Source organism: Equus przewalskii, chromosome 25, assembly GCF_037783145.1.
Source record: "Equus przewalskii isolate Varuska chromosome 25, EquPr2, whole genome shotgun sequence".
NCBI lineage: Eukaryota > Metazoa > Chordata > Mammalia > Perissodactyla > Equidae > Equus > Equus przewalskii.
The window spans coordinates 37,549,698-37,572,560 of NC_091855.1; the positions used below are offsets into that span (position 1 = coordinate 37,549,698).

Here is a 22,863-nt window from a genome sequence, read left to right on the forward strand (position 1 = left end):
TCCTCTAGGTACACTTAATTGTGCTGCTTTTATAAAATAAAAATATAAAAAGTGCATCAGATGCACAGGACTCGATCCTGGGATGACTGGGTTCTGGTCCTTGTCAAGGCCACTAATTAGCTGTGTAACACTGGGTCACTTCTGAGTTTCCGAGGCTGTGAAATGAGAGAATTGGAAAATCATCTCTAAGTTACTCCTCACAATTTAAAAATCGATGTGAATTTTGATTGTATTCGACAACAACATCAATTAACATAACTAAACACTTCTATTGTTGTACTCCAAGGAATAAGGACTAATAGACACAAAAATATTAAAGTGCAATCAACAACCTTTATTCCTAGAAAAATAAAATCCTTCTAAAAGGGTCTTGCCATATTTCTCCCATCAATGGGCAACTCAATCTACTCTTCCTGTTTCTGTTGGGAACGCCTTAAGTGTCTTTTTAAATTAAATATTTGATTTAGAGATAACTGTAGATTCACATGCAGTTGTAAGAAATCATACAGAGAGTCCACGTACCCTGTATGCAGTTTCCTCCAATGGTAACATCTTGCAAAACTATATAGTACAATATCATGACTAGGATATTGACACTGATACCATCAAGATACAGGGCATTTGCATCACCACAGGATCCCTCATTCTGGTCCTCTCTCCTGCCCTCATCCCCTCCTTAACTCTGGGAAACCAGTAATCTGTTCTCATTTCTACAGTTTTGCCATTTCAAGAATATTACATAAATGGAATCATAAAGTATGTAAACTTTGGGGACTGGCTGTTTTCACCCAGCGTAATTCCCTGGAGATTCACCCAGGTTGCTGTGTGTATCAGTTCGTGCCTCTTTATTGCTGAGAAGTATTCCATGATATGGACATATCACAGTTTGCTTAACCATCCACTTGCTGAAGGACATCTGGGTTGTTTCCAGTTTGGGGTTATTATGAATAAAGCTGCTATAAACATTTTGTGTAGGTTTTTGTGTCAACATAACTCTTCACACTCTACCTTGTAACTGCTAGTTATGGTACCCATATACAATACCACATCAACAGATTTTTTTCCTACTTACTCATAGTGATGCACATACTCCAAGGATGTTTACATGTCCAGCAACTGCTCAGGACCGGGCCATGAGCTTTGCAAGTCCAACAATACAAACTACATCATTTCTACCATCAGGAATTTACAATCTACTGGAGAAGCAACATTAAGAGTGAAACACTGAAATAACAGGACAGCACTGCACGTCATCAAACGTTAGACTGCACAGGACAGAAGTGACTCAGAAGAATCCAGAAATAGGAGAGAGAGGAGTGCAACGGTTCAGGCGTTCGGGGGAAGGCCTTCTGGATAAGGTGAGATGCGAGCTCTGTGTTGAACGATGGAGAATAATAATGATATTTAACATTTCTCAAGGGCTTACCATGTGCCGAGCACTGTCCTAAGCCTTCATTCATATCAACCCATTTAATCCTCATCACTACCTTTCAGGGTAGCTACTATTGTTATCTAACCTTACAAACGAGGGAACAGACAGGGTAGTATCTTTTGCATCGTCACACAGCTGTCACGTGACTGATCTAGAGTCCAAACCCAGGCAGTCTGGCCTCGGCCCACACTCTTAATCACTAAGCATTCTGTCTGTCTGGCAGCAATCGTGGAGGACCATTTGCTGGTCATGATTAAATTCTAATCTGTTTCTTAGGTTATGCTTTTGCATAGAGCTACACTGAACTCAGAATGCTCGGCTCTGACTTCATTAACGAGATGAGTTCCTTATGGGGTAAGGTTAGTGGGGAGAAATTAAAGTACTTTGCGAAGAACAGCAGCAGCTTTAGTAACAGGTGGGAAGTCTGCTGTGAGAGGGAGAGCACCAGCCTGCGAGGCTCTGTGTGTGTGTGTGTGTGTGTGTGTGTGTGTGTGTGTGTGTAAACAGCAGGGCAGAACCCTCCAGTTATGCTGATTACCCTCATATGCAGCAAGAGAAATGTCAGAGTCCTGGCTTTATATATACCATAAAACAGGCAGGGCTGGCGGAGCCCATTTCTCATAATGAGCTTGGTTTCGTATTCTCTGAATTGCTCTATGTGGGGGAAGTCACATCCAGGCTCAGCTATTTCCTTGGCTGCTGAACATGTGAGCTGTGACCTGCTCTTCAGCCACAGCGCTGACTGCCACTTGCCCTTCCAGCGTCATCATTTTGGTTTGAACTACCGCACACTGGGAGTCCGGCTTATTTGTTTGTTTTTGTTTTGAAACTTAAATGCAGCCTTCATAACGTCAGTGGTGCCAACCCTGGGGTGGGCTGGCGGCGTGAAAAGCTCATGGGGTGAAAATCTCCTGCGTGGTGCCTCTCGTTCTAGCTCCCCATTCCCCAGCTGGCTGAGCCGGGGTGCACCATCTCCCCTCCCCATGTCTCAACATCCAGAAAATGGGGCCAGTTCTTGCCCTGTCTTCCCTGTAGGAACTGTCATGAAAATCACAGAAAATAAGGACGATGAGAATGTGCTGCACACTTGAAGTTCTGTGCACGTGTGTGCTATTATGGGAAATGAAACCCTCCAATTATGATGGGTGCAAACAAATCTTCGCGACAGAAACCAACTCAGGAAGAGGCCATGAGTAAGGAAACCTTCTTCGCTAAGGAGCAAGAGAAACCTTTCATTGTTTTGCTCCCTGGAGACATGGCTTTTGAGATCTGATGGAGTGCTCTCTCCTTCTCTTGGCAGGCTTGGCCGTTCTGAGCATGTGATAATATCAGAAGCGCTGTGTGATAGGCAGCGCGCCCAGGAAGCTGGGGAGGCCTCTGAGCCCTGCCTGGCTGACATGCAGAGGTGCCGCCTTGGCACCCGAGTTAGGGCAGCAGAACCCGTGCAGGGCATTTGTGACACGCGCCCCGCCCCCCCACCCCCGCCCCCATCACCATGAGGGCCGGCGGGGCTCTATGCTTTGGGGAAACCCACAGTAGGGGTGCAGCCGATCCCTTTCCTGGAGTGGCAGGGCTTGTGTCAGATAGGTCCACGTGTCTGCATAAAACCTGTTGCTCTTGATGACAATTCTTGATGGTCCAAGAAGCTCCCCGAGCACAGGAGGCCGCTACACTGCAGGAAGCTCATTCCACAAAACCTTAGAATCTTGCTGCAAAGCACTGGCCCCAAACACACGCAGAACAGATGTCTTCCGCACTGACTGCCTCAAGTCCTTGCAAGAGCAACAGTTGCAGCACGAGGTCTAAGAGTTTAAAGAACTTTAATCCTGAATTTCTTCTTTGCTGTTGTAACGTTGGTAGGCAGAGGAAAATGGCAAGTGCCCCGAAATGTACCTCCTGGCTAATTAAAAAGCCACATTCAGCAGACAGGAGCAGCCCCCTAAATAGGCTGGAGAAAAGGCAGTGCACATACCTGGTGCCCTTCGGTCTTTAAAGGGTCTTTGCTGACACTCTGCTGTGGGATTAGTTCACTCGCTTCGGTAATCAAGCCTGTTTCATCACCCCAAATGAAATGTGTGTTTGCTGTGTCACTGGCAAAATCTGGGCAAAATGACCGGCTCATGTCGGCTCAGTTTACAAACTCTGGGATGGCCTACGACAGAGATGCATGCGCACACACAAGTCACAGCCAGAAGACACTACCGTGCCCCGGACCGGCTCCTTCACGGTGCAGAGACCCTGAGAGGGTCAGGGAATGCCTCGATTGCTCCAGCCCACAGCCAGGTTTACCTCCATTGCCAAATCCAGGTGACGCTTGGGTCCTTAGTGGCCCGGCTCTGTGGCCTCTGACACCCTTGATGAGGCCATGTTTCCTGGAAGCGCTTGCTCCCGTCTCTCCTCCTGCCTCCTTTCCAGGCTTCTTCACCGCCTGTCCTTCCCTAACCGCATACCTTCTCCGGGGTTCTTCTCTGCTCTCTTCTCTTTCTCCAGCGCCCTGCCCAAATCTCTTTTATCGTTAGGACCCATCTGTAGAGGCAATAATCTGAATCATCTCCCCTGTATTTCAGATGTAACCTGGTGATTTAGATGTCCCTCCAATTCCTCGAAACTCCGAATGTCCAGGAGTAATGATGACTCACCCCTTCCTTCCTCCTCCCCTGTCTTCCCAGCCTCCGCAAACAGGAGCACCAGCCAGAGCCAGGAACCTGGGGGTAAGCCTCAGCCCCCACCTTCTTCCCAGCCCCCTCCCCACATCCAGCCAGTCGCTGAATGCCATCAACCCCGCCTTCAAAGCACCGAGCCTCCCTCCGTGCGTCTCAGCCACCTCCGATGCCCCCTCGCCACTCCTACCAGGATCATCTCTCAAGAATCTGCAGCGTCCACTCTTTCCGTGACCTTCTCTCATGCCAAGGATGGAATCCAAAGGCCCTCAGCTATGTCCACGTCCGCATTTGTAAAGAAACGACTCAGCATTCCTGTGCGTGGGCCTCTGTGTCTTTACCCTGGTTGTTTCCTTTTTCTGGAATGTCCTTCCCCTGCAAATTCTTTCAACACTCAGTTCAAGCGCCACCCCCTCTACTAAGCTTTCCCTGAGTTCTGAGGCCTGACTTACTCCCCTTAAACAGCCTCCCCCCCAAGTACTTAGTGATATTCTTGTTTCTGTCCTTGGTTGTGGGAGTGTCCTACTCCACTCTGTTTACTGCTCGGCACAGAGCTTGAGGGTGCTCCCTGGTCGAATGTTTCTTCACCTCCTATGGCATCTGTGGCCAATACTATGAGTTTCGTGCAATTTGGGATTTCTGAAATACTGTCCTGTGTTGTTCACCATGTTACATGTTCCTCAATCAAGAATTATGCATTGAGTATATCCTAAGTACCAGGTAAAGTGCTAAGGACCACGAGCAAAAAAATGAAGCTAATGGTCAGTGGTAGAGGAGAGAGGCATAAAAAAATAGTTTGTTTTTTTGATATTGAATTGTATGTGTTTTTTATGCATTTTGGATATTAACTGTTTATCAGATATATCATTTGCAAAAATCTCCCCTTCAGTAGATTGCCTCTATGAGACACACACTCCCTGAAGAGTTTTGGGCCCTAGCAGCAGTGAAATAGGGCTGGGGGGTAGGATTGCACAGTGGTTATAGTCTGCGATGTCTCTAACTGTGCATCCTGGATTGAACAATACAACAGCGTGCACAAAACTGCCTGATGGATGTCTGTCTCCAGACCTAATGCTGGCTGAGCTCTCTCAAGACCAACATTTGGTTCACACAATTTAGAAAAACTCAACTTTATGCCAGTATCATTCAGTCCCTCACCACCAATTTAGTATTTTTAAGGTGCTTCCGTGGACTAATATGAGGTATACAACAGAACCGGAATAAAAGTGTTTATCTGGCATAATGAGGGAAGAAAGTATTCCTCTGAAGTCTATTTATTCTTTTTGGTGAGGAAGACTGGCCCTGGGCTGACATCTGTGCCAATCTTCCTCTATTTTGTGTGTGGGATGCCACTTCAGCATGGCTTGATGAGTGATGTGTAGGTCTGCACCCAGGATCTGAACCTGTGAACCCTGGGCCAGCGAAGTGGAGTGCACGAACTTAATAACCACTACACTTCCGGCTGGCCCCTGAAGTTTATTTTTTAACGTAACTCCTTTAAGCCACGTGTGTGTGCGTAATTTTTGTTGGCAATCTAATATATACTACGTTTCCTTGACTTCTTAACCAAAGCCCGTGGACTATAATTTCCTTTTGGTAGAGACTTGGAATGAGGATACACGTCTCTGAAGCTCAAGGAGCAGCGATGTGTCGGGGCTGTGTGCCCCGCTGACAGCAAATGCTCCCGGAATGCTGCTGTTCAAAGAAAAAAAGCCCCAGAATGTCTGCTTCTTAATTTTTTAAATCTCCCGTTAACCTATAGATCATTGCATCTTCTTGCTTTTAGTGTCAGCCTTTTAAATTTACTGCTTCCAATCTGTTGTGGCTGTAATATTAAAAAACTAAGGAAGTTAGCCATTCCCTAAATAAGAACAGGCCTTGGAGGAGAACTGAGACTCTGCCTAGAACTGGGCAAATTGATTAACTCCCAGAGCTTGTGTGTAACGACAGGCCCTACATCCCAAGTAAAATGGACTAGTGCCCCCTATCGGCCCCGCAGGGTGAGGCAGAGACTCATGGCATGCTCCAAGTTTCTCCAAAGACAGAATGATTTTGAAAGAGGACGTGCTGTGTTATTTTTGAACATAAGCAAAAATCCCTTCAAGTAGGAGGACGTTACCGGCCCTGTCCCCAGGCGGCCAGCAGTATGTGTGACCTCTCGGAGGTGCTGCTGCCTGGCAAGAAGGAAGATGAACCGATGGGACTATCACACCAAGGGGACTGACGTGCACTCAGACTGCCCCAGGACGGGCTAGGACAGGAAAAGAAGATGCCAGATCACTGTCTGTCTGGAGAGGGGAGAGGGCCTGCAAGGGTCACCTTCTCCTCAAGGCGTTTCATACAAAATTCTCACAGACACTCAAGTTTGCAAGTGGGCTTTATGAAAAAAGCTGCCCTCTTCCTTTTTTTTTTCCCCAGAATATAATTGATTTATAATATAGTCTTTAACTGAAACTCTGGCTCACATAAATTTGATATCAGTTAATTAGTAGGTTACACTTACAGAAAGCGTAAAGTTTAGAATTAACAAATGGGATTTTTTTCTGGACATGAATGCAGAAAAAATATATTTAAAATCCTCCGATCTTTTCCCGCAAAACAAGACGAACAGTTAATGTTTTATCCCATTTCCAACCTGCCCCCTCACCACCTCTGTGAAACTGGGGTGAATTTTTCTTCCTTGGCTAGATGAATTGTTGAAGAAGCCTGGAGTGACGGGTTCCCATGACAGCAAGATTTAATTTTGAAGGCATGAAGTTATTAAGGCTCAAAGTTTGAAGTACGAAGTGAAATCCTGACTCATCATAAAGAGTATTTACGGCCTTGGCAATACATCTTAGCAATCATTGAAAAGAAAACAATAAAACGGTCTAAATGTTCATCTGGCCGCGAACTCAGTGATTATCAGAGGGGGACAGAAACTTCTGGTAACAGATAAATCTTCATAACAGGTCTGACACACAACAGCACTGGCTCCCAGCTTTTCATCTTCTGTGGTCTGGGCACCTTCTCAGAAGTTGCTGGAGTGTAATAACAGTTTGCGTTATAGAAAGTATGTGCTGATAAAAAGAGAAACACACGATGCAAAACATTAAAGTCTTTCATTAAACAGACAGTTGAGGAAAGTCAACAGTTCTTTTACTACCTTTAATCAAGCCTTCACGTGTTTTATGATTACCACTTAATTCTTAATGTTACCTTAGAGGGACAGGATTTGGGCTCTTTCTTTCAGAATAAAATAATGTTCTCAATAGAGCGAAGTCCAGCAGATGTCTGGTTTTAAAGGGCCAGAGCCAAGGAGTTCAGTCCTCAATGTGAAAAAGAAGCACGGAGATAAGAGAACTGAACTCTCGGAAGTGAAAAAGCCATGGTTTCTATTTCTTCCATTGGAGTTTTGGCTTGAAATGGTGTCATTTTAGTTTCACAAAGCACAAAGATCACATCTGCATCCAATAAACACACATGCAGGGCCAGCGAAGGTAATTCAGGAATATTTAATTTTATGCGGGACTTCCTGGGGATGCTAGGATTCAGCAGTAAAATGCTAAAAAGCGCTTGAGGGGAACAAAACTTACAGAGGAACCCCAACTGCTCAAGTCTGCCAAAAGATGTTATAAACAAACACTGGACAGAGAACATAATTTGGGGACCAAAATAGCTGAGAACCATCATCCTAGGGTTGATGTAACTCATGTACACAAAACCTGTTTGAAGAACAAGATAGTATTCCACACATGGAAGATGGCATTATTTGGGGGTAAATGTTCAGGAGCAGCGGAATAGATTCCTTAAAACCCTGCAGCCCTTACGTAAAGACATCGTGAAATCAGCATAACCTTTTGCAGACATCACAAATCCATTTTTCACAAATCCAGGCAGAGGAAGAGAGCAGGGGTGGAAAATTCTAAGGAGAATCAGAAAGAACTCCTAAGTATTTAGTGATGCTTAGGACTGGAACCAGGCCTCACACCTCTATATTCCAAATCTAAGATGTGTGGAGACCAGAATCCAGGTTCTGCTGTGGCATCCAGGACTTTCACAAATGCTTCTTCAGAGAATCTGATTTCATCGGCATCTCCCAGGGTCTGTTTTAGACTGAATGAACCCAGTGCACAGCACAGCATGTCTCTTCATTTTACCCAGACGAGGAGAGCAGGACCTATGTGATACAGCGCAAGCAGGGCCTAAGGGGGCCTTGCTTCCCGTCTCTACACGATGTGGGAAACAGAGATAGCAAAACTGAGGCCGCTCCCATGGCTAGAGAAGTATTTATAAAGCCAGCTGTCTCGTCAGATAGACGCAGTAAACATCCAGAGGGCATTTCTCTCTTTGCATTAGAGACTATCGAACATTCTCTTAGAGGGCTGGGCATTGCCTTGGTTTCTCACATGACATTATTTTTAGGGTCGCTGGGGGATCAAGTTAATTCCAGGGTGCAGTGGTGCTTTAAAATTACCGGATAGAGCTCGGTCACAGCAGAGAGAAGGTTCAGGTTCCAGCTGGAGTCTACGGAACTCTGGGTCCCAAATGGTATTTTAGTTCAGGGAGGTTTGGTGGCTCAACCCCTTGTGCAACCCAAGTAGCCACTTTCCCCTGAAAATGACACTTAGAGAAGCTCTGGCCAGCTTGGACCGAGACGTTTCTGTAGGGCATGTCCTACGCACAGAAACACACCTTTTGTCAGAACGCAGCACAGACTTGGAGACTGAAGTCAGGAAGGAAAGCGCCCTCTTAGCTTCAGCGACCCCGCCTCTTCGTTTAGGGCTGAGACATAGGAAGAAACGATCTCCAATGTGTGAGGTTCGTAACTATGGATTCAAGCGTGAATTTGCTTTTGGAGGAGTGGGTGGAAGAGAAATTTTATCAAATCAATAAAGCTTTATCTGTCAATAAGCACAGGAAAGAAAAACATTTTTAGGATGCCCGAGTCAGCATGTTTACATGGCCTGATTATTTAGTTTGGGGTCTAATTACATTTTGTGACCAAAATCCCAGGCTTCTCATAAGTTTCTGTGTACTTCCCACCCGCACCCCCTCAGTAATGTCCACAAGGGAGAGATCACACACTGACATAGATTATCTACGTACGTGTTCTAAACACCCAAATACATTTGAGCATAAGTATAGTTTTTGACAATTGTTTATTTAAGAAGTATATTTTTGTCATGTTTTCATTACAGAATTTCTAAAGAGAAACCTCAAAACTAAAAGGCCAAATCATATAAAATGCCCGAATCATGTGGTTTGGAAGAAATATTTCAAATACTATTTTCTTTGCTGCTTCAAATCACTGATGTCTGACGCAATACTGCAAGAATAGTTCTAAATCAAAGACAAAGGAATATGTTCAACAGAGATCACGTTTTATATTTTTATTAAACACCTGAATTTTGATGTACTGTTTCAGTTTCTTCGGTTCAGATACATGATTGGTCTTCCTGCCTTTGCTCGAACCATCACTGAGGTCCCTGGAAGAGAGCCGACATGCTTTCCCACATCCTGACACTTCATGCATGTTCTCGCCACGCTCCGTGGTAGGCAGCACTCTCCCAGAATTTTGAAAAACACACGCTTTGTACTCTTCCTGCTCGAGGATTACCCTTAATCTCTGATGACAGCTGTACTCTCAACTTATTAACAATAACAGTTGACAACTATGCCTCCGAAGCCAGGACTACACACTAGGGAGGAGCTCTGCAACTCCTCAGGATCGCTCCGGGTCCTCACGACACAAGTCTGCGAATTCCTCTCCCTCTTCCAGTCAACACGAAAGCAGAATTAGACAGTTTAAAGGAGGCAATAAACAATTAGGTTTTTGGGAACGAATCACCAATATTTATTAAAAAAAAAAAAAAAAAGAACTTACTAGGGGGCCGGCCCAGTGGCACAGCACAGCGGTTAAGTGCGCACATTCCGCTTCAGTGGCCCGGGGTTCGTCAGTTCGGATCCCAGGTGCGGAGATGGCACTGCTTGGCAAGCCATGCTGTGGCGGCATCCGCATATAAAGTAGAGGAAGATGGGCACATATGTTAGCTCAGGGCCAGGCTTCCTCAGCAAAAAGAGCAGGATTGGCAGCAGATGTTAGATCAGGGCTAATCTTCCTCAAACAAACAAAAAAAGAACTTACTATACTATAAGCATGAGTAAAAGCTAGGTGCTTTCGGAAATAATATATTCTCAGCTGTTAAGCGTGCCAGATGTTAGACTTCCGAAACAACAGTCACGCTGCAGTGCCACAGCATTCCCAATATATTTTTGTTCATGAAGCTTGTTCCTCTGATTTATCTGGAATCAAGGAACCTGGGGAAAAAAAGGATTCTTTAGGAAGCTGATCCATTTTGGGTCCCACATTAGAAATCTACCAAACATCAATAACGCTGACGGGGATGAAATAAATACGCACGAGGAGCACTTCTGAGCAACATCTGGAGTTTATCTTCAGTTTCCTAGCCTCAAGCTTCGGGCCGAATGACTGATTATTTGGAACACTCATTTGCTGACAGCACATGCACTAGTTTTCTGATTTTAATTTTCTGAGCACCTCCAAAACATAAACAGGTCACCTCTAAAACCATTTCTAAAATACATAGGGTTTTTTAAAAAGTCATTTGTAGCAGTACTTAGTGTCCAACAGAAACCACTCCATCTGTTAAACAATATCTCGACTGCAAGGTTTCTCTTACTGTTGGCGGATAGATAAGGACACGGCACAGTCATCATCACCGTGGCAACAGTACCCAGTGACTATCAGAGGAAAATTGCACATGGCACTGCTGGCTCTTGAGCAGTCATGCCTCAGCTTCCTCTGCAGTATGCTTTTTCTGCAAGTCTGGTGTGCTCTAGGGTACCACCAACCCAGCGCAGCTCCAAGACTACAGATCTGGTGGTTTCACTGAGTCCTGCTCTTCCGGAATCACTCATGCCACCCATTCGTGCACCTGCCACGCTCGTATAGCAGTGAATTAAGTCGAGTGCCTGGGAGGGAAGTCAATACACAACCTAATAAATGCATGGCAAGGAGCAATAAGTACAATGGAGAAAAGAGACAGCAATGGGCCTAGCGAGGCTTTCTTTCTCTCCTCTGTACCCCCACATTGCTTTGTACCTGCTTCTCCTTTCTCACGCTGACTCCAAGCTTCGGGCCCCAGGTCGCCCTGAAGATCCCGCGCTGGCGCCATGTCCAGCACGCAGCAGCTGCTCAAGGAACATCTGTCCCATAAACCAACTCCCTTCTTAGTCCTCCACTCAACAAATCTTCCCTGGGCCTAGGCCTAAGGGCTTAGGTGAGCTGGAAAGTCAGCGAAGCCCCAAACCCAGCGCGGATCACACAAACGAGAGCGCTTGACAAACTTTTAAAATGAAAGTGTTAGAGAAATCGTCGCGCGCCAGAGGCGGGAGCCACGGGGATCGATCGTGCCTGTGTTCCCACGTGGGCGGGCGGGACTCGTGGTCCCGGCCCGGACGCCGGAGCCCCGGGCAGGCCTGGCCGCCAGTGCCCGGCCCGGCCCCCGCTCCCGCCACGAGCAGCCGCATTCGGCCGCGGCCTTACGGAGGCACCCGGGTCGCTCACCTAAGCTGGGAAAGCCAGGCCCAGGCCTGCTCCAGGCCGGCCACCGCCCTGATGCAACAACCAGGCTCCTGCCAACCGCGCTGCCATGGCAACTCAACCACCGCCTACACCGGAACCGGAAGTCGTCTGGAAGGACTCCGTTTCCGGCGTTCTGCGGACGGCGAGACCCCGCCCCGTGCCTTTCCCAGTCATCCTGGAGTATCCCAGCAGGCCCGTCTACCCGCCGGAGGGAAGTCGTCTTACCCCTCGTTTCGCCTCTCCTTGCCTCGGAGCGTGACCCTGACGGACACCCACTCTCTCCAATCAACTGAAGCCGTGTTTGCCGACGGCCAATAGTAAGGCTGAAAGATGCGGTCGGGCGTAAGGGCCGCCTCTAACCTGTGTGGGCGGGATGAGGAACGTGATTGGTAGAAGAGAGTAATTGCGGGCCAGTGTCCTCCAATCACGGAGCGCAGTTCGGAGCCACCCAATGAGGACCCCCGGGGGGCGGGCCGGGGAAGGCTCCGGGAGGCGAGCGGAGATCCCGGGCTGTCGAGGGCTCCGGCGAGCGCGCGGGAATGAGCGGGTCCGTGGGCCGGGCAGCGGCGGCTCTGCTCCGCTGGGGGCGCGGCGCGGGAGGCGGCGGCCTGCGGGGCCCGGGCGTGCGGGCGGCGGGCTCGGGCGGCGGTGGCGGCTCGGCGGAGCAGCTGGACGCGATGGTAAAGAAGGACAAGGTGGTGGTCTTCCTCAAGGGGACGCCGGAGCAGCCCCAGTGCGGCTTCAGCAACGCCGTGGTGCAGATCCTGCGGCTGCACGGCGTCCGCGACTACGCGGCCTACAACGTGCTGGACGACCCCCAGCTCCGGCAAGGTCAGGGCCTGCGGGGGGCGGGGACGGGGCTGCTCTGCCGGGCGGGGGTCTTCGCGAGGGTCCGTTTATGGGCTCGAGCGGGATTAGGGCACGGGGTGCTCCCCATAGGGCGTTATGGGTCTGGGGTCGGAGCGTGATCCACTTGATCTGGGTCTTGAGGATCCGGAGGTCTGGTACTGTCGCCACCCTGGGCAGTTGGTAAGTCGTAGCGAGTCCCCGGTCCGCAAGCTGAGCTGAATGAGGCGTTTTGGGGCGAGTTCACTGGCTGAGTCCGAGGAGGGGGAGCAGCCTGACTCCCCGCCCGGCAAAGAGGGATACAGTAAGAATCACTAGGAGGTAGGCACTTCGGGGACACTTTGGGGTGGGGGCGGGGCCTTCGCTAGTCGGGGAAGGGCAGAGGTTGCTCTTGTCTAAGGCTCATGACGTCAGAGGCTTGACATCTCATGGTTCAAGGCTCAGGGTGTCAGGGACCAGCCTCTGTTGTTGCTAAAGTGGGGGGTTGGCACAGCCGTCGGATTCGTCTTAGGATCTGGTGGCGTGGGAGAAAAAGGCATGAAGTTTGATTTTAGGTACTCAAGGACAGGGAGAATTTGTGGGGGCTAGAGCTTGGAGAGGCTTGTGGGGAGAGGGAGGAGGAATGGGCCCTAGCTAACTCGAGCTTGGAACTCAAGGAGCATGGGGCCAGTCAGGGTCTAGGGCCTGCTGGTTTTCATTGGTCCGGGGAGAGGAGGGAGGGCCCTGACAGCTAATTAGCATCTTTTCTGTTTGACACCCCTTGCGTTCTCCTTTAATCTTACTGCAGTCTCCCGTTTTATCTCAGTGGGGGAGGAGGAAGAGGCCAGAAGAGCCTTTGGGTCTGCTTGCCTAGCGTTGGTCAGAGCTGGTGGAGAAATGGGGAGGCTGTGCTGTACCTCCTGGAGGGTGCCTTAGGGCCCTGCATTCCAGTTAGAGACTTTCAGTGATGGAGTCCCTGCGTCTCCCTGAGCCTAGTGCTCATGTTTAGTTACAGTGTTCTAAAAGGAGTCTTTTAAGACACCAAGTTCCATGTTGTTCGACTTTTAGAATTCTGCATTTTGTTGTTCTACATTCAGAACTACTGCTGTACGTTTGAAATCATCAATCATAGTCATTCCTCCGTTGATGAGAGAGGCTGGTGTCTTGGAAGGCTTTGGGCTGGAGGCCTGCGGCCTGTTGGCTGTGCAACCTTAAGCAAGTCACATAACTGCATTTTCCTTTTCTTAACGTGAGGATAAGGAAACCAAACTTGGCAGAGTTTTTGTGAGGAAAGAAAGTGCCTGTCATCTCATCTGGCACATGGGAGGCACTTTCTAAGTGGAAGCTATTTTGTTGTTAGCACTTTATGGTTTTCAAAGTATTTTTTCCCACATTATCTAATCCTTACAAAACTCTTAGTTCTGGTAGGTAGAAACAAGGGGGAGTGGAGGAGGCAGGTTGACATCAGCAGGTCCATAGAATGTTCCTGTATATTAGGCGCATGATCGCTTGTCTTCCTGGCCTGCTGGAATGCCACCAGTTGCTAGGCTCTGGGGTTTTCTCACTACAGGGGGATCTGCAGTCTTTATCTAGTAGCAGCTTCCCTGCTTAAGAGATAAGACACTACTCTGCAATCTTCCAGCTGGAACTTTGCCACAGGGCCCCTGCAGATTGCCAGCATGGCGGTTAGTAAAAAGTTGTGTCTCTGGGTAAAGACCCGGAAGTGGAATAGTTGGATCATATGGAATTTCTGTTGCCATATGACTTCACTTATATGTAGACGATAAACAAACAAACAAACAGGGAGAGGAGATTGGTAGTTACCAGAGGGGAAGTGGGGGAGGGCAGCAGGGGCACAGGTGTACGGTGATGGATGGCAACTAGACCTCTAGTGGTGAGCACCACCAAGGTGGCACGGTCTGTACAGAAGCTGAAATATAATCATGCGCACCTGAACCTCATGTTATAAACCCCTGTGACCTCAATTAAAAAAACACTATAAAAAAAGTTGCAAACAAGTTTTGAGGGTCTCTGGTTTATGAATTTCTGGCTCCTGTTCAATGTAAGTGGAGGTGGGCTGTTCTGGAATATAGCTAATCAGCTGAAAGTCGGAGCAGAAATAAGAATGTTTCCTCCCAGCACTTATGTTTCCGTCTTCCATCTTGTATGTCTGGCTTCCCAGCCTAGGTTCTTAAGTGTTCAAACAACAGAACAGGACTTTAACCCTTCGATTTCTTGACCATTGAGTTTCATCAGATTGTTATTCTGGTTAATAAATGCGTATGTTTATTGAACATAACACACCTCTTTCATTTCTTAGAAAAGTAAACATTGGTGAGATATCGGCCTTCAGACTGGGCTGATGTGGTGTAAGCATGTTCCCCTGGTGGGGATTAGCTTAGCCGGGCTAAGACTTTAAAACATGAAGACTTGTTACCTCTTTGCTCCCTACCCCTTTAAGTTTACCAAGAGAGATTGACAGGCTGGCTGCTGCTCGCTTTTGCCAGCCAGAGATGTCTGCAGCTTCCCAGACTCCCAGTCATTTCTAGTAACAGGAGAGGGGCTCCTGCACAATTGGCTTTTCCTTTTTTCTCGGGCCAAAGAAGGCTGTGCTTTACAAAGGGCCTAAGCTGGAGGAAGACCTCAGACACTGTCTCCCTGTTCCGGGCGCTGCGTCCAGAGAATGTGATGGCAGAGAGGTCTCAGCCTGTGACCCAAAACAGAGGCGACCCTGAGGCAGCGTTGGGTTCTGGCCTTTCTCAGGGTCTTTCCCGTCTCCTTTTCATCTGGAGTACACACGGGAGACAGCCACAAAGCGATCGGGTCTCAGTAGACAGGTGTCACCATATCCTAATCCTGGTCTTAACAAGGAATATCGTTTATTTTCAGTTATAAAAGTAACATGTATTCGTTAAAGACACTCGGAAACACTGAAAACATAAAGAAAACGAAGATCACCTCTAATTCCGTATAAAACCAATATTAACATTTGGACCTAGTTTCTAACAGTTTCTTTAAAGCGCAATTGAGATCATGCATGTCTGTACATGGTATTGTGCCCTCCTGGGAGCAGGGAACGTGGCTTAAGCCACTGCGTGGGTGCTGTGTATATTGCTTGTGCAGAGCAAGCTTTCTGTGAGCACTTTAATGAATAAGGAAATGCTTCTTTTTTAAAATCATATCATAAATTCTCTTCCATGCTCTTGAGAACATTATAAACACTCATAAATTTCTGCGTGTTGAGATCACCATTATATTCCTTGCATCGGGAGCAGTATCTGTTGAGTGTTTATTAAGCATTTGAAAATATGCTCAGCCTTTCCAGTGTCAGGGAATTTAAGGCAATAGTGAAAAACCAATGTCATAGGTAAATGTTAGAAGTTGGATAATAAGTTATGTGTGTGTGTGGTGGATGTGTCATACGCTGCAGGTGGGAGTGTAAAATTGTACCAACACTTTGGAGGAGTGAAGGTGAGCATAGCTGAAGACCCAGCTGCTTCTCTCCTGGGTTAGAGCTAGAGCAGGGCTTGACAGGCGTCCTTTGTGAAGGGCCAGAGAGTAAATACTTTCGTTTTTGTGGATTGCATGGTTTCTGTTTTTACCTACAGTCATGCACCAAATAACGACCTTTCAGTCAACAATGGACCGCCTATGCGATGGTGGTCCCATAAGATTAGTACCCTTTGGCCTAGGCGTGTAGTGGGCTAAACCATCTCGGTTTATGTAAGTACACTCTATGATGTTTGCACAGCAATGGAATCGCCTAAGGATGTGTTCTCAGAACATGGCCCGTCATTAAGTGACACAGGACTATTTAACTCTGCTGTTGCAGAGTGAAAGCGGTCAGGGACAATACGTAAATGAATGAGCATGGCTAAGTTCCAATAAAACTTTATTTACAAAAACAGGAAGTGGAGCACATTTGGCCCAAAGGCCATAGTTTGCCATCCCTTTGTCTAGAGAGAGAGACGCCCGCACTTGAGTTAGAAGACACGTAAGGATGTTCATTGCAGTGTTGCGTGTAATGAGGAAAAATTGGCCAGAAAGGATCTTGGAATACTAGTAGCAGACTGGATCAACAAACCATGGTCATATGGTGGAAAACTAGATTGTGGATAAAATCAACTAGATCTCGATGTGTTGAATACAACTAATTCTCAAAAAATGCAGTGTTTAGTCAAAAAACAATTTGTAAAATGGTAACTGTGGCACAGTGCCATTTGTGTATATAAATGTTAAAGTGTGAAATGCTGCCAAATACTGCAGATCCACGTGTAGTGCAAGTGGAGCTGATGGGCGGGATGGCAGGTGCCAGCTGCAGACCAGGGGCTGCCTCTGGGGGTCAGGACCTGGGCCTTTGGACCCCAGAAACCTGGATGTGAATCCTGGCTCCACTGCATGCTGGTAAAACAGGGATAATTATTTGTATCTTGAAGGATTTTTGTAAAGATTAAATGAGATTATGTATGTAAAACACATAAAGAATATGAAACTCACTCACCCTTAGCTCAGAAAGGGGGTATTTTTATACTGCATGGCATACTTAATTGGTATTTTTCCTGCACTCTCTCTTTTTTCTTCTTCTTCTCCCCAAAGCCCCCGAGTGTGTAGCTGTATATTCTAGTTGTAGGATCCTGCATTCTTTCCCTGTGCTTTCTCTGTTGCATATATTTCTCCGAAAAGCATCACTGTGAAGGGTGAGGCAGAAGACGTGGTCATGGAGAGAGTATCCACATGTACCTGGCATTGTGGGAGCTTAATTCATTTCACCAAGTATATCTCACCTCATCTTCATAATATGTCTGTGAGGCATGGAGTTACTGCCATTTTGCAGGTAAGGAAACTGAGGCTAAGAGAGTAGCAGATGTTTTGCTACGTTGACAAGATAGCGGGCCATAGTGCCCTGAGCCGTAAGCCAACACTTTGTTCTGTCTGTCACCGGGCTCCGTTTTTCCTCTCTTGAGGGTCTGCTGTTTTCCATCCTTCAGCTCAGATTGTCTCCTGCAGGCCTGACGTCATGTGTTTTGGTGGAGCAGTAGATGTACGTGGAACTGATTTCGGAAGACAGCCGCCAAGCTCCCAGTTCCCCTGTTAGCCTGTTACGCAAACTTTGCAGTCAGCATTTTCTGTTCCAAATCGAATCACTAATCACTATCATCTATATAATGTGATTGTCATTAAAATCCCTTCTCGGGTATGATTTTCTCACATTTCCGAGTTTCTCTCTGATTCGGAGTTATTCCAAGTGATATTTATGAGAATTATCACTGTAAGTAACAGTTTTTGAAAATTAAGATGTGAGGGAAATTAGCCATCTTTAAACAATTAATTGTGAATCAATGGGATTCATTTTAGTTTTCAACTTATGAACAGTAGTCTTTTATTATTGAAAATGTCTCCCTTCACTCTATAGGAATCAATTGGATATTTTCGTAAATATTTAAACTCATACTTTTTAAAAATGAAAAATAGCATAATTTTTAAGACAGATGCCAAAGCTTTGCCTTGACACCAGCTGCTTGTGACGCTTGTTAATCTAAAAATTAAAGAAGCAGTTGAGTTTAATTTTGATCAATTACCAGGTAGTAGGCACCTTGAGTAACGTCACATGCCGTCATGTGCTCTAAGGTGGGGTTGTTCTAAGTTCTTGGAATGTAAGTTATTGGGCAAGACGGCCACGTGCCGGGGTTTGGAAGGAGTTACTCTCCCTCGCGCGTGACTCTGTGTGTGGGATGTTTAGGCTGGTCGGAAAGCCCACTTGTTTTGGTAGTTTTGGGGGTAAGGACTGATTCTGGTGACATACCCTTCTCTTCCCTTATAGTCAGGACGAATGGTCTGTGACAACATACAGTCTAATGAATGAGACAAGCCTAGTGCTTTGATTGTGGTACCATAAAAATGATTGATGACAGCAGTTCATTCTTTTACTCAGCAAAGGTTTTATTTTAAAAAAATTGTACTTTTTAGGATTAAACATGTGGTTTTGGGTGGCCTTCAGACCACAAATTTATTTTCATTTTTGATATGTTTCAAAAATTGTAGACACTCATCAAAAGAAATCAGTAGATATTTATAGTCATGAAAAGCTTAACACAATATATTATTTATTGCGGAAACCCCCAGATATAATATATGTGTGTAAACAGTTCATGTACATAAATGTAAAAGATATGTAAGAAAGTTTAGAAGAATTAAAAGTTTATATTTACTTTAAACGTTTCTTAATTCCCACAGCAACCCTCAGGCATCATAAAAAGTCAGAAAAGATTTCTAACTGGCATCATTATAAAATAAGTTCTGGTAGACTGTTTGTATTTGAGGATAGAGTTAAAAAAAAAAACCCAAATACACAACTTACGTGCTAAGTCAGTATGTAGCGCTAAACATCAGAATGATGAAAAACCTGACTTCATTAGGGTATTCTAGTGTTTCTAGATATTTCGTATTATTTGGGTAATGGGGTTTGCCCTTTATTGGGAACTCCCATCCCTCTAGCTGACTTTTTTAAAGACACCCAGAGTGGCTTAGAAATGTGATGTACCACATGGTGACTACAGTTAACAATGCTGTATTGTATATTTGAAAATTGCTAAAAGAGTAGATCTTAAAGTTCTCATCACAAGAAAAAAAATTTTTTAACTGTGTATAGTGACAGATGTTAACTAGGCTTGTTGTGCTGATCATTTTGCAGCGTATACAGATATCGAATCATTATGTTGTACACCTGGAACTAATATAATGTCATATGTCACTTGTACCTCAACAATGGAAAAAAAGTTCAAAAAAAGGAAAGAAGTGTACTTTTCAGGACCTATAACATTGTAACCATTTCTTCACATGTGAAGTCTGGAGAAGAAAGATAAAGTGGTTGGCTTGGGGAGCCTTCTGTAATGCTGTAATTTAGAACAAAGTCACGGGTTTTTAGAAGGCAGTGACTTTTTAAAAGAGAAAAGCACATTGTATCTTGGTACGATTATTTGTGATGTAACTCGGATTGTAATTTTATCTGGAAAATAAATGTTTGATAGTAAATGATGGGATATCAAGAACCAGTTTTTGCATTTTTAGTTTGTTTACACAGAAAGTACCATTTGATTGTTGTCTTTTTTGAGGAAGATTAGCCCTGAGCTAACATCTGCTGCCAATCTTCCTCTTTTTGCTGAGGAAGACTGGCCCTGAGCTAACATCCGTGCCCATCTTCCTCTATCTTATATGTGGGACATCTACCACAGCATGGCTTGACAAGCTGCACATAGATCCACACCTGGGATCCAAACTGGCAAAGCCTGGGCTGCTGAAGTGGAATGTGCAAACTTAACTGCTGCACCACCAGGCTGGCCCTGACCATTTTATTATTTTTTTTCCTGAGGAAGATTGGCCCTGGGCTAACATCTGTGCCAATCTTCCTCTCTTTTGTATGTGAGCTGTCCCCACAGCGTGGCCACCGACGAGTGGTATAGGTCCGTGCCCAGGAACCGAACCTGGGCCACTGAAGCAGAGCACACTGAGCTTAACCACTAGGCTATGGGGCCAGCCCCTGATCAACTTGTTAATTTGTGTAATATTGTGTTTTTTTTGAGGAATCTGTTGACTTTTCTGTTTTGTTTATATGCTCGTTTTGGCCGTTTAAAAATATCTGCCTATCTATATACATATAAAATATCATATATAATCTATAGTGATTAATTATGACATGTCATGCTTTTGACCATCCTCTGTTTTTGACATAACCAGCACAGACGTTTTATTGGCTAGATATCTTTTAAAAAGTATGTTTCCTCTCAACATACGAGTAGAAAAGGAGGTAGAATGGTGCAGAGGAATGCTAGAAAAGAGTAATCTTTTGTGTCTTAAGATTGAAAGCACATTTCTTTCCTGTGATTTTGTTGTAACCGTCATCCTCGTGGCCCAGACTGAACAGAATAATCTCATGGCTGCTGTGTCACAGAATGTCCCTCATCTCTGGGTGTCCTCAAAGCCGTTCGCACATGGGACCGACCACATGCGTGCCACTTGGTGTCTTGTGTGCTCTGAGCTTGCAAGCAGGGAGAGGGTCTCACTCACCCTGGGGCCCTGCGCCTGGCCCTGGACCTGGGCCGTAATGAGCTTTGGGCCTCTCCTTCACTTCACTCACTGCGAGTTCTGTGCTGAGCCAAACTGCCTGCCCCGTGCATGGCCCATCCGAGGGGCTACCTAGGACGAGGGCTGCCGTCTGTGGCCAGGGCAAAGGGATTGTTCTCTGGGTGAAAGAATTATTAGAGATAAAAACCAGTGACTCAGCGTCTTGAGCGTGAATAACTGGTGGCATTTACCACCCTAGAGGGACATGGTGGATCCATGCTAAGTGGTCCGTTTGGAAATGAAGTTGTGGCGTTTCTTTGTTTCTTTTACTGGAAACGTGACTGGCAGATGCGTGGAGAATACGGCTTTGTGTATCCTGTGAGACTTACGTCCACCAGTCAAGTTCTCTGCCGTTAACCCAGTGTCGAGTGCGTGCCAGGTGATTCACGAGCCTTACATCCCTGATTCTCATCAAAACCTTGTGAGATGAGGGTGGAAACGGGGTGAGAGGTTGAGTCACTTGTCTGGGGTCTTGCAGTTTGTCGCTGGAAGAGTTAGGGTTTAAGCAGCCGTCCATTTGTTCTCTTTGTAGCAAACATGTTGTTCCCCAAGGATGGCGGAAGCGAGGGAGGGACGCCTGGTGTTCTGCCAGGAGTGGGTAGAAAACGTATTTTGCTGTGAAAAGTTCGGCTTTGACCATTTAAGTGACGCTTGAGTGTTCTTTCCCCGCAGGCATTAAAGACTATTCCAACTGGCCCACCATCCCGCAGGTGTACCTCAACGGCGAGTTCGTGGGGGGCTGTGACATCCTTCTGCAGATGCACCAGAACGGGGACCTGGTGGAAGAACTGAGAAAGCTGGGCATCCGCTCCGCCCTTTTAGATGAGAAGAAAGACCAAGACTCCAAGTGAGGGCGGCGCGGGTCGCCCTGAGCTCGACGCTCGGGAGCCCTGGGCTCAGAGACTCACTGCCAGAGAAGCCTTAGCGATTTGGGTTTCACTGTCCCGACGGCTGCCTGCGCCGATGCCTGCGGCGTGAGCGGTCGGCGATCTCAGTGTGTCTGCTGTCGGGCTGAGAATATTCCATTGTGAACTGAATTATAAGCACTGCGCTGTAGTAACTCAATGTTGTATCATGATCTTGCTATAAACAAAATTTGTTCTTATAGTGTCCTTTGCTCTTTGCCTGATTCAGGAGTAAAACTAGGAGCTTTTGAATCATCATTATTCACGAGTCCTCTGCGAATGTGTCGGTCTGCAAAGATGATATATCCACCCAAGTTTTTTATAACTTGTTCTGTTAAGAAAAATGATGGACAAAGAAGAAAATGTGATAACTGGGTATTGTTTTTTAAAATAAACTGCCAACCCAGGGATACCGTGTGTGAATTGTTAATTCTGAATAGCAAGTCTCTGTCCTAGTCCGTTCAGGCCGCTGTAACAAAATACCGTAGCCCGGGTGGCTTATAAACAACAGACGTTTATTTCTCACGGTTCTGGAGGCTGGAAGTCCAAATTCAAGGCTCCAGCACATTCGGTGTCTGGTGAGGGCCTGCTCCTGGTTCCTAGACAGCATCTTCTCACTGTGTCTTCACTAGGAAGCTCTCTGGGGTCCCTTTAATAAGGGCACTGATTCCATTCATGGGGGCCCTTCCCTCCTGACCTGACCGCCTCCCAGAGGCCCCGTGTCCTAACACCAGCACTTTGCCGGTTAGGTGTCTATAATATAGGAATTTTGAGGAGACAGACATTCAGTCTATATCAGTCTATAAGGGCTTTTGGTACCTGTGACCTTTTGTTTTTAGGAATTGAGTGGATTAGGATTCTCATGTTCTTCTCTAAGATTTGCCATCAAGCTGTGTTCTGATTTCTTCCGGTAGACGGTATCTTTTTATAAGACTCAGTGTTTCTCCATCCCGAGACCGTGGTGATGGAGCTGGAGGAGAGCTTTACAGTGCTTCATGGGGAGAAAGCCCATCCCGTCACATGTGCCGTTGGATCCCCAGACACCCTCATTCATCTCTGGGGGCTCAAACAGAGCGTCTATTTGGAATTGCATCTTTACAGTGGCAGAAGTAGGAAGAAGGATGCATTTTTTAATGAAAAGGGCAAAAATGACAAGGAAAGAAGGATGGCTCATTTCCCCAGAGCCTTTCTAGAGGCTTGTTCTGTGTTGTTGTTAGTCTACTGAGAATGCTCACTGTGTAGGGTAAACATTGACCTAGGGGCCCTCTTGTAGCTTGCTCTCCTGCCGCCCTCCCCTCCAGAGGTTTTGGGATTCCCAGAACAAAGGAGGGA

At 46.4% G+C, this 22,863-nt stretch overlaps 1 protein-coding gene, 3 long non-coding RNA genes and 1 other non-coding gene across 7 annotated transcripts; 2 read left to right on the forward strand and 3 right to left on the reverse strand.

Moving 5' to 3' along the window:
• Nucleotides 1-313: 313 nt before the first annotated feature.
• LOC139079458 (uncharacterized) lies at nt 314-4,481 on the reverse strand. The gene is made up of 2 exons (XR_011533153.1): nt 4,283-4,481; nt 314-3,958 (listed from the first exon to the last, which is right to left on the reverse strand). It is a non-coding gene; the product is annotated as an uncharacterized lncRNA (long non-coding RNA).
• Nucleotides 3,614-7,207, forward strand: LOC139079459 (uncharacterized). Its single transcript, XR_011533154.1, has 2 exons — nt 3,614-3,739; nt 4,000-7,207. It is a non-coding gene; the product is annotated as an uncharacterized lncRNA (long non-coding RNA).
• Nucleotides 7,208-9,449: 2,242 nt separating this feature from the next.
• Nucleotides 9,450-11,908, reverse strand: LOC139079457 (uncharacterized). Of its 2 annotated transcripts, none has more exons than XR_011533151.1 (4): nt 11,663-11,908; nt 10,220-10,392; nt 9,959-10,075; nt 9,450-9,846 (listed from the first exon to the last, which is right to left on the reverse strand). It is a non-coding gene; the product is annotated as an uncharacterized lncRNA (long non-coding RNA). The 2 variants fall into 2 exon arrangements; XR_011533152.1 differs by having other exon boundaries at nt 11,198-11,789.
• On the reverse strand, nt 10,699-10,973 carry LOC139079483 (small Cajal body-specific RNA 13). The gene has a single exon (XR_011533177.1). It is a non-coding gene; the product is annotated as a small Cajal body-specific RNA 13 (non-coding RNA).
• A 234-nt stretch (nt 11,909-12,142) lies between the features above and the next one.
• Nucleotides 12,143-21,941, forward strand: GLRX5 (glutaredoxin 5). 2 transcript variants are annotated; one of them, XM_070594626.1, is made up of 3 exons: nt 12,143-12,511; nt 20,915-21,005; nt 21,299-21,941. In XM_070594626.1, the coding sequence occupies exons 1-3, from the start codon at nt 12,220-12,222 to the stop codon at nt 21,303-21,305; spliced, it is 390 nt and encodes a 129-aa protein (XP_070450727.1). In that variant the 5' UTR covers nt 12,143-12,219; the 3' UTR covers nt 21,306-21,941. The 2 variants fall into 2 exon arrangements, with proteins under 2 accessions (XP_070450727.1, XP_070450726.1); XM_070594625.1 differs by lacking the exon at nt 20,915-21,005 and having other exon boundaries at nt 12,149-12,511.
• The last annotated feature ends 922 nt before the right edge of the window (nt 21,942-22,863 follow it).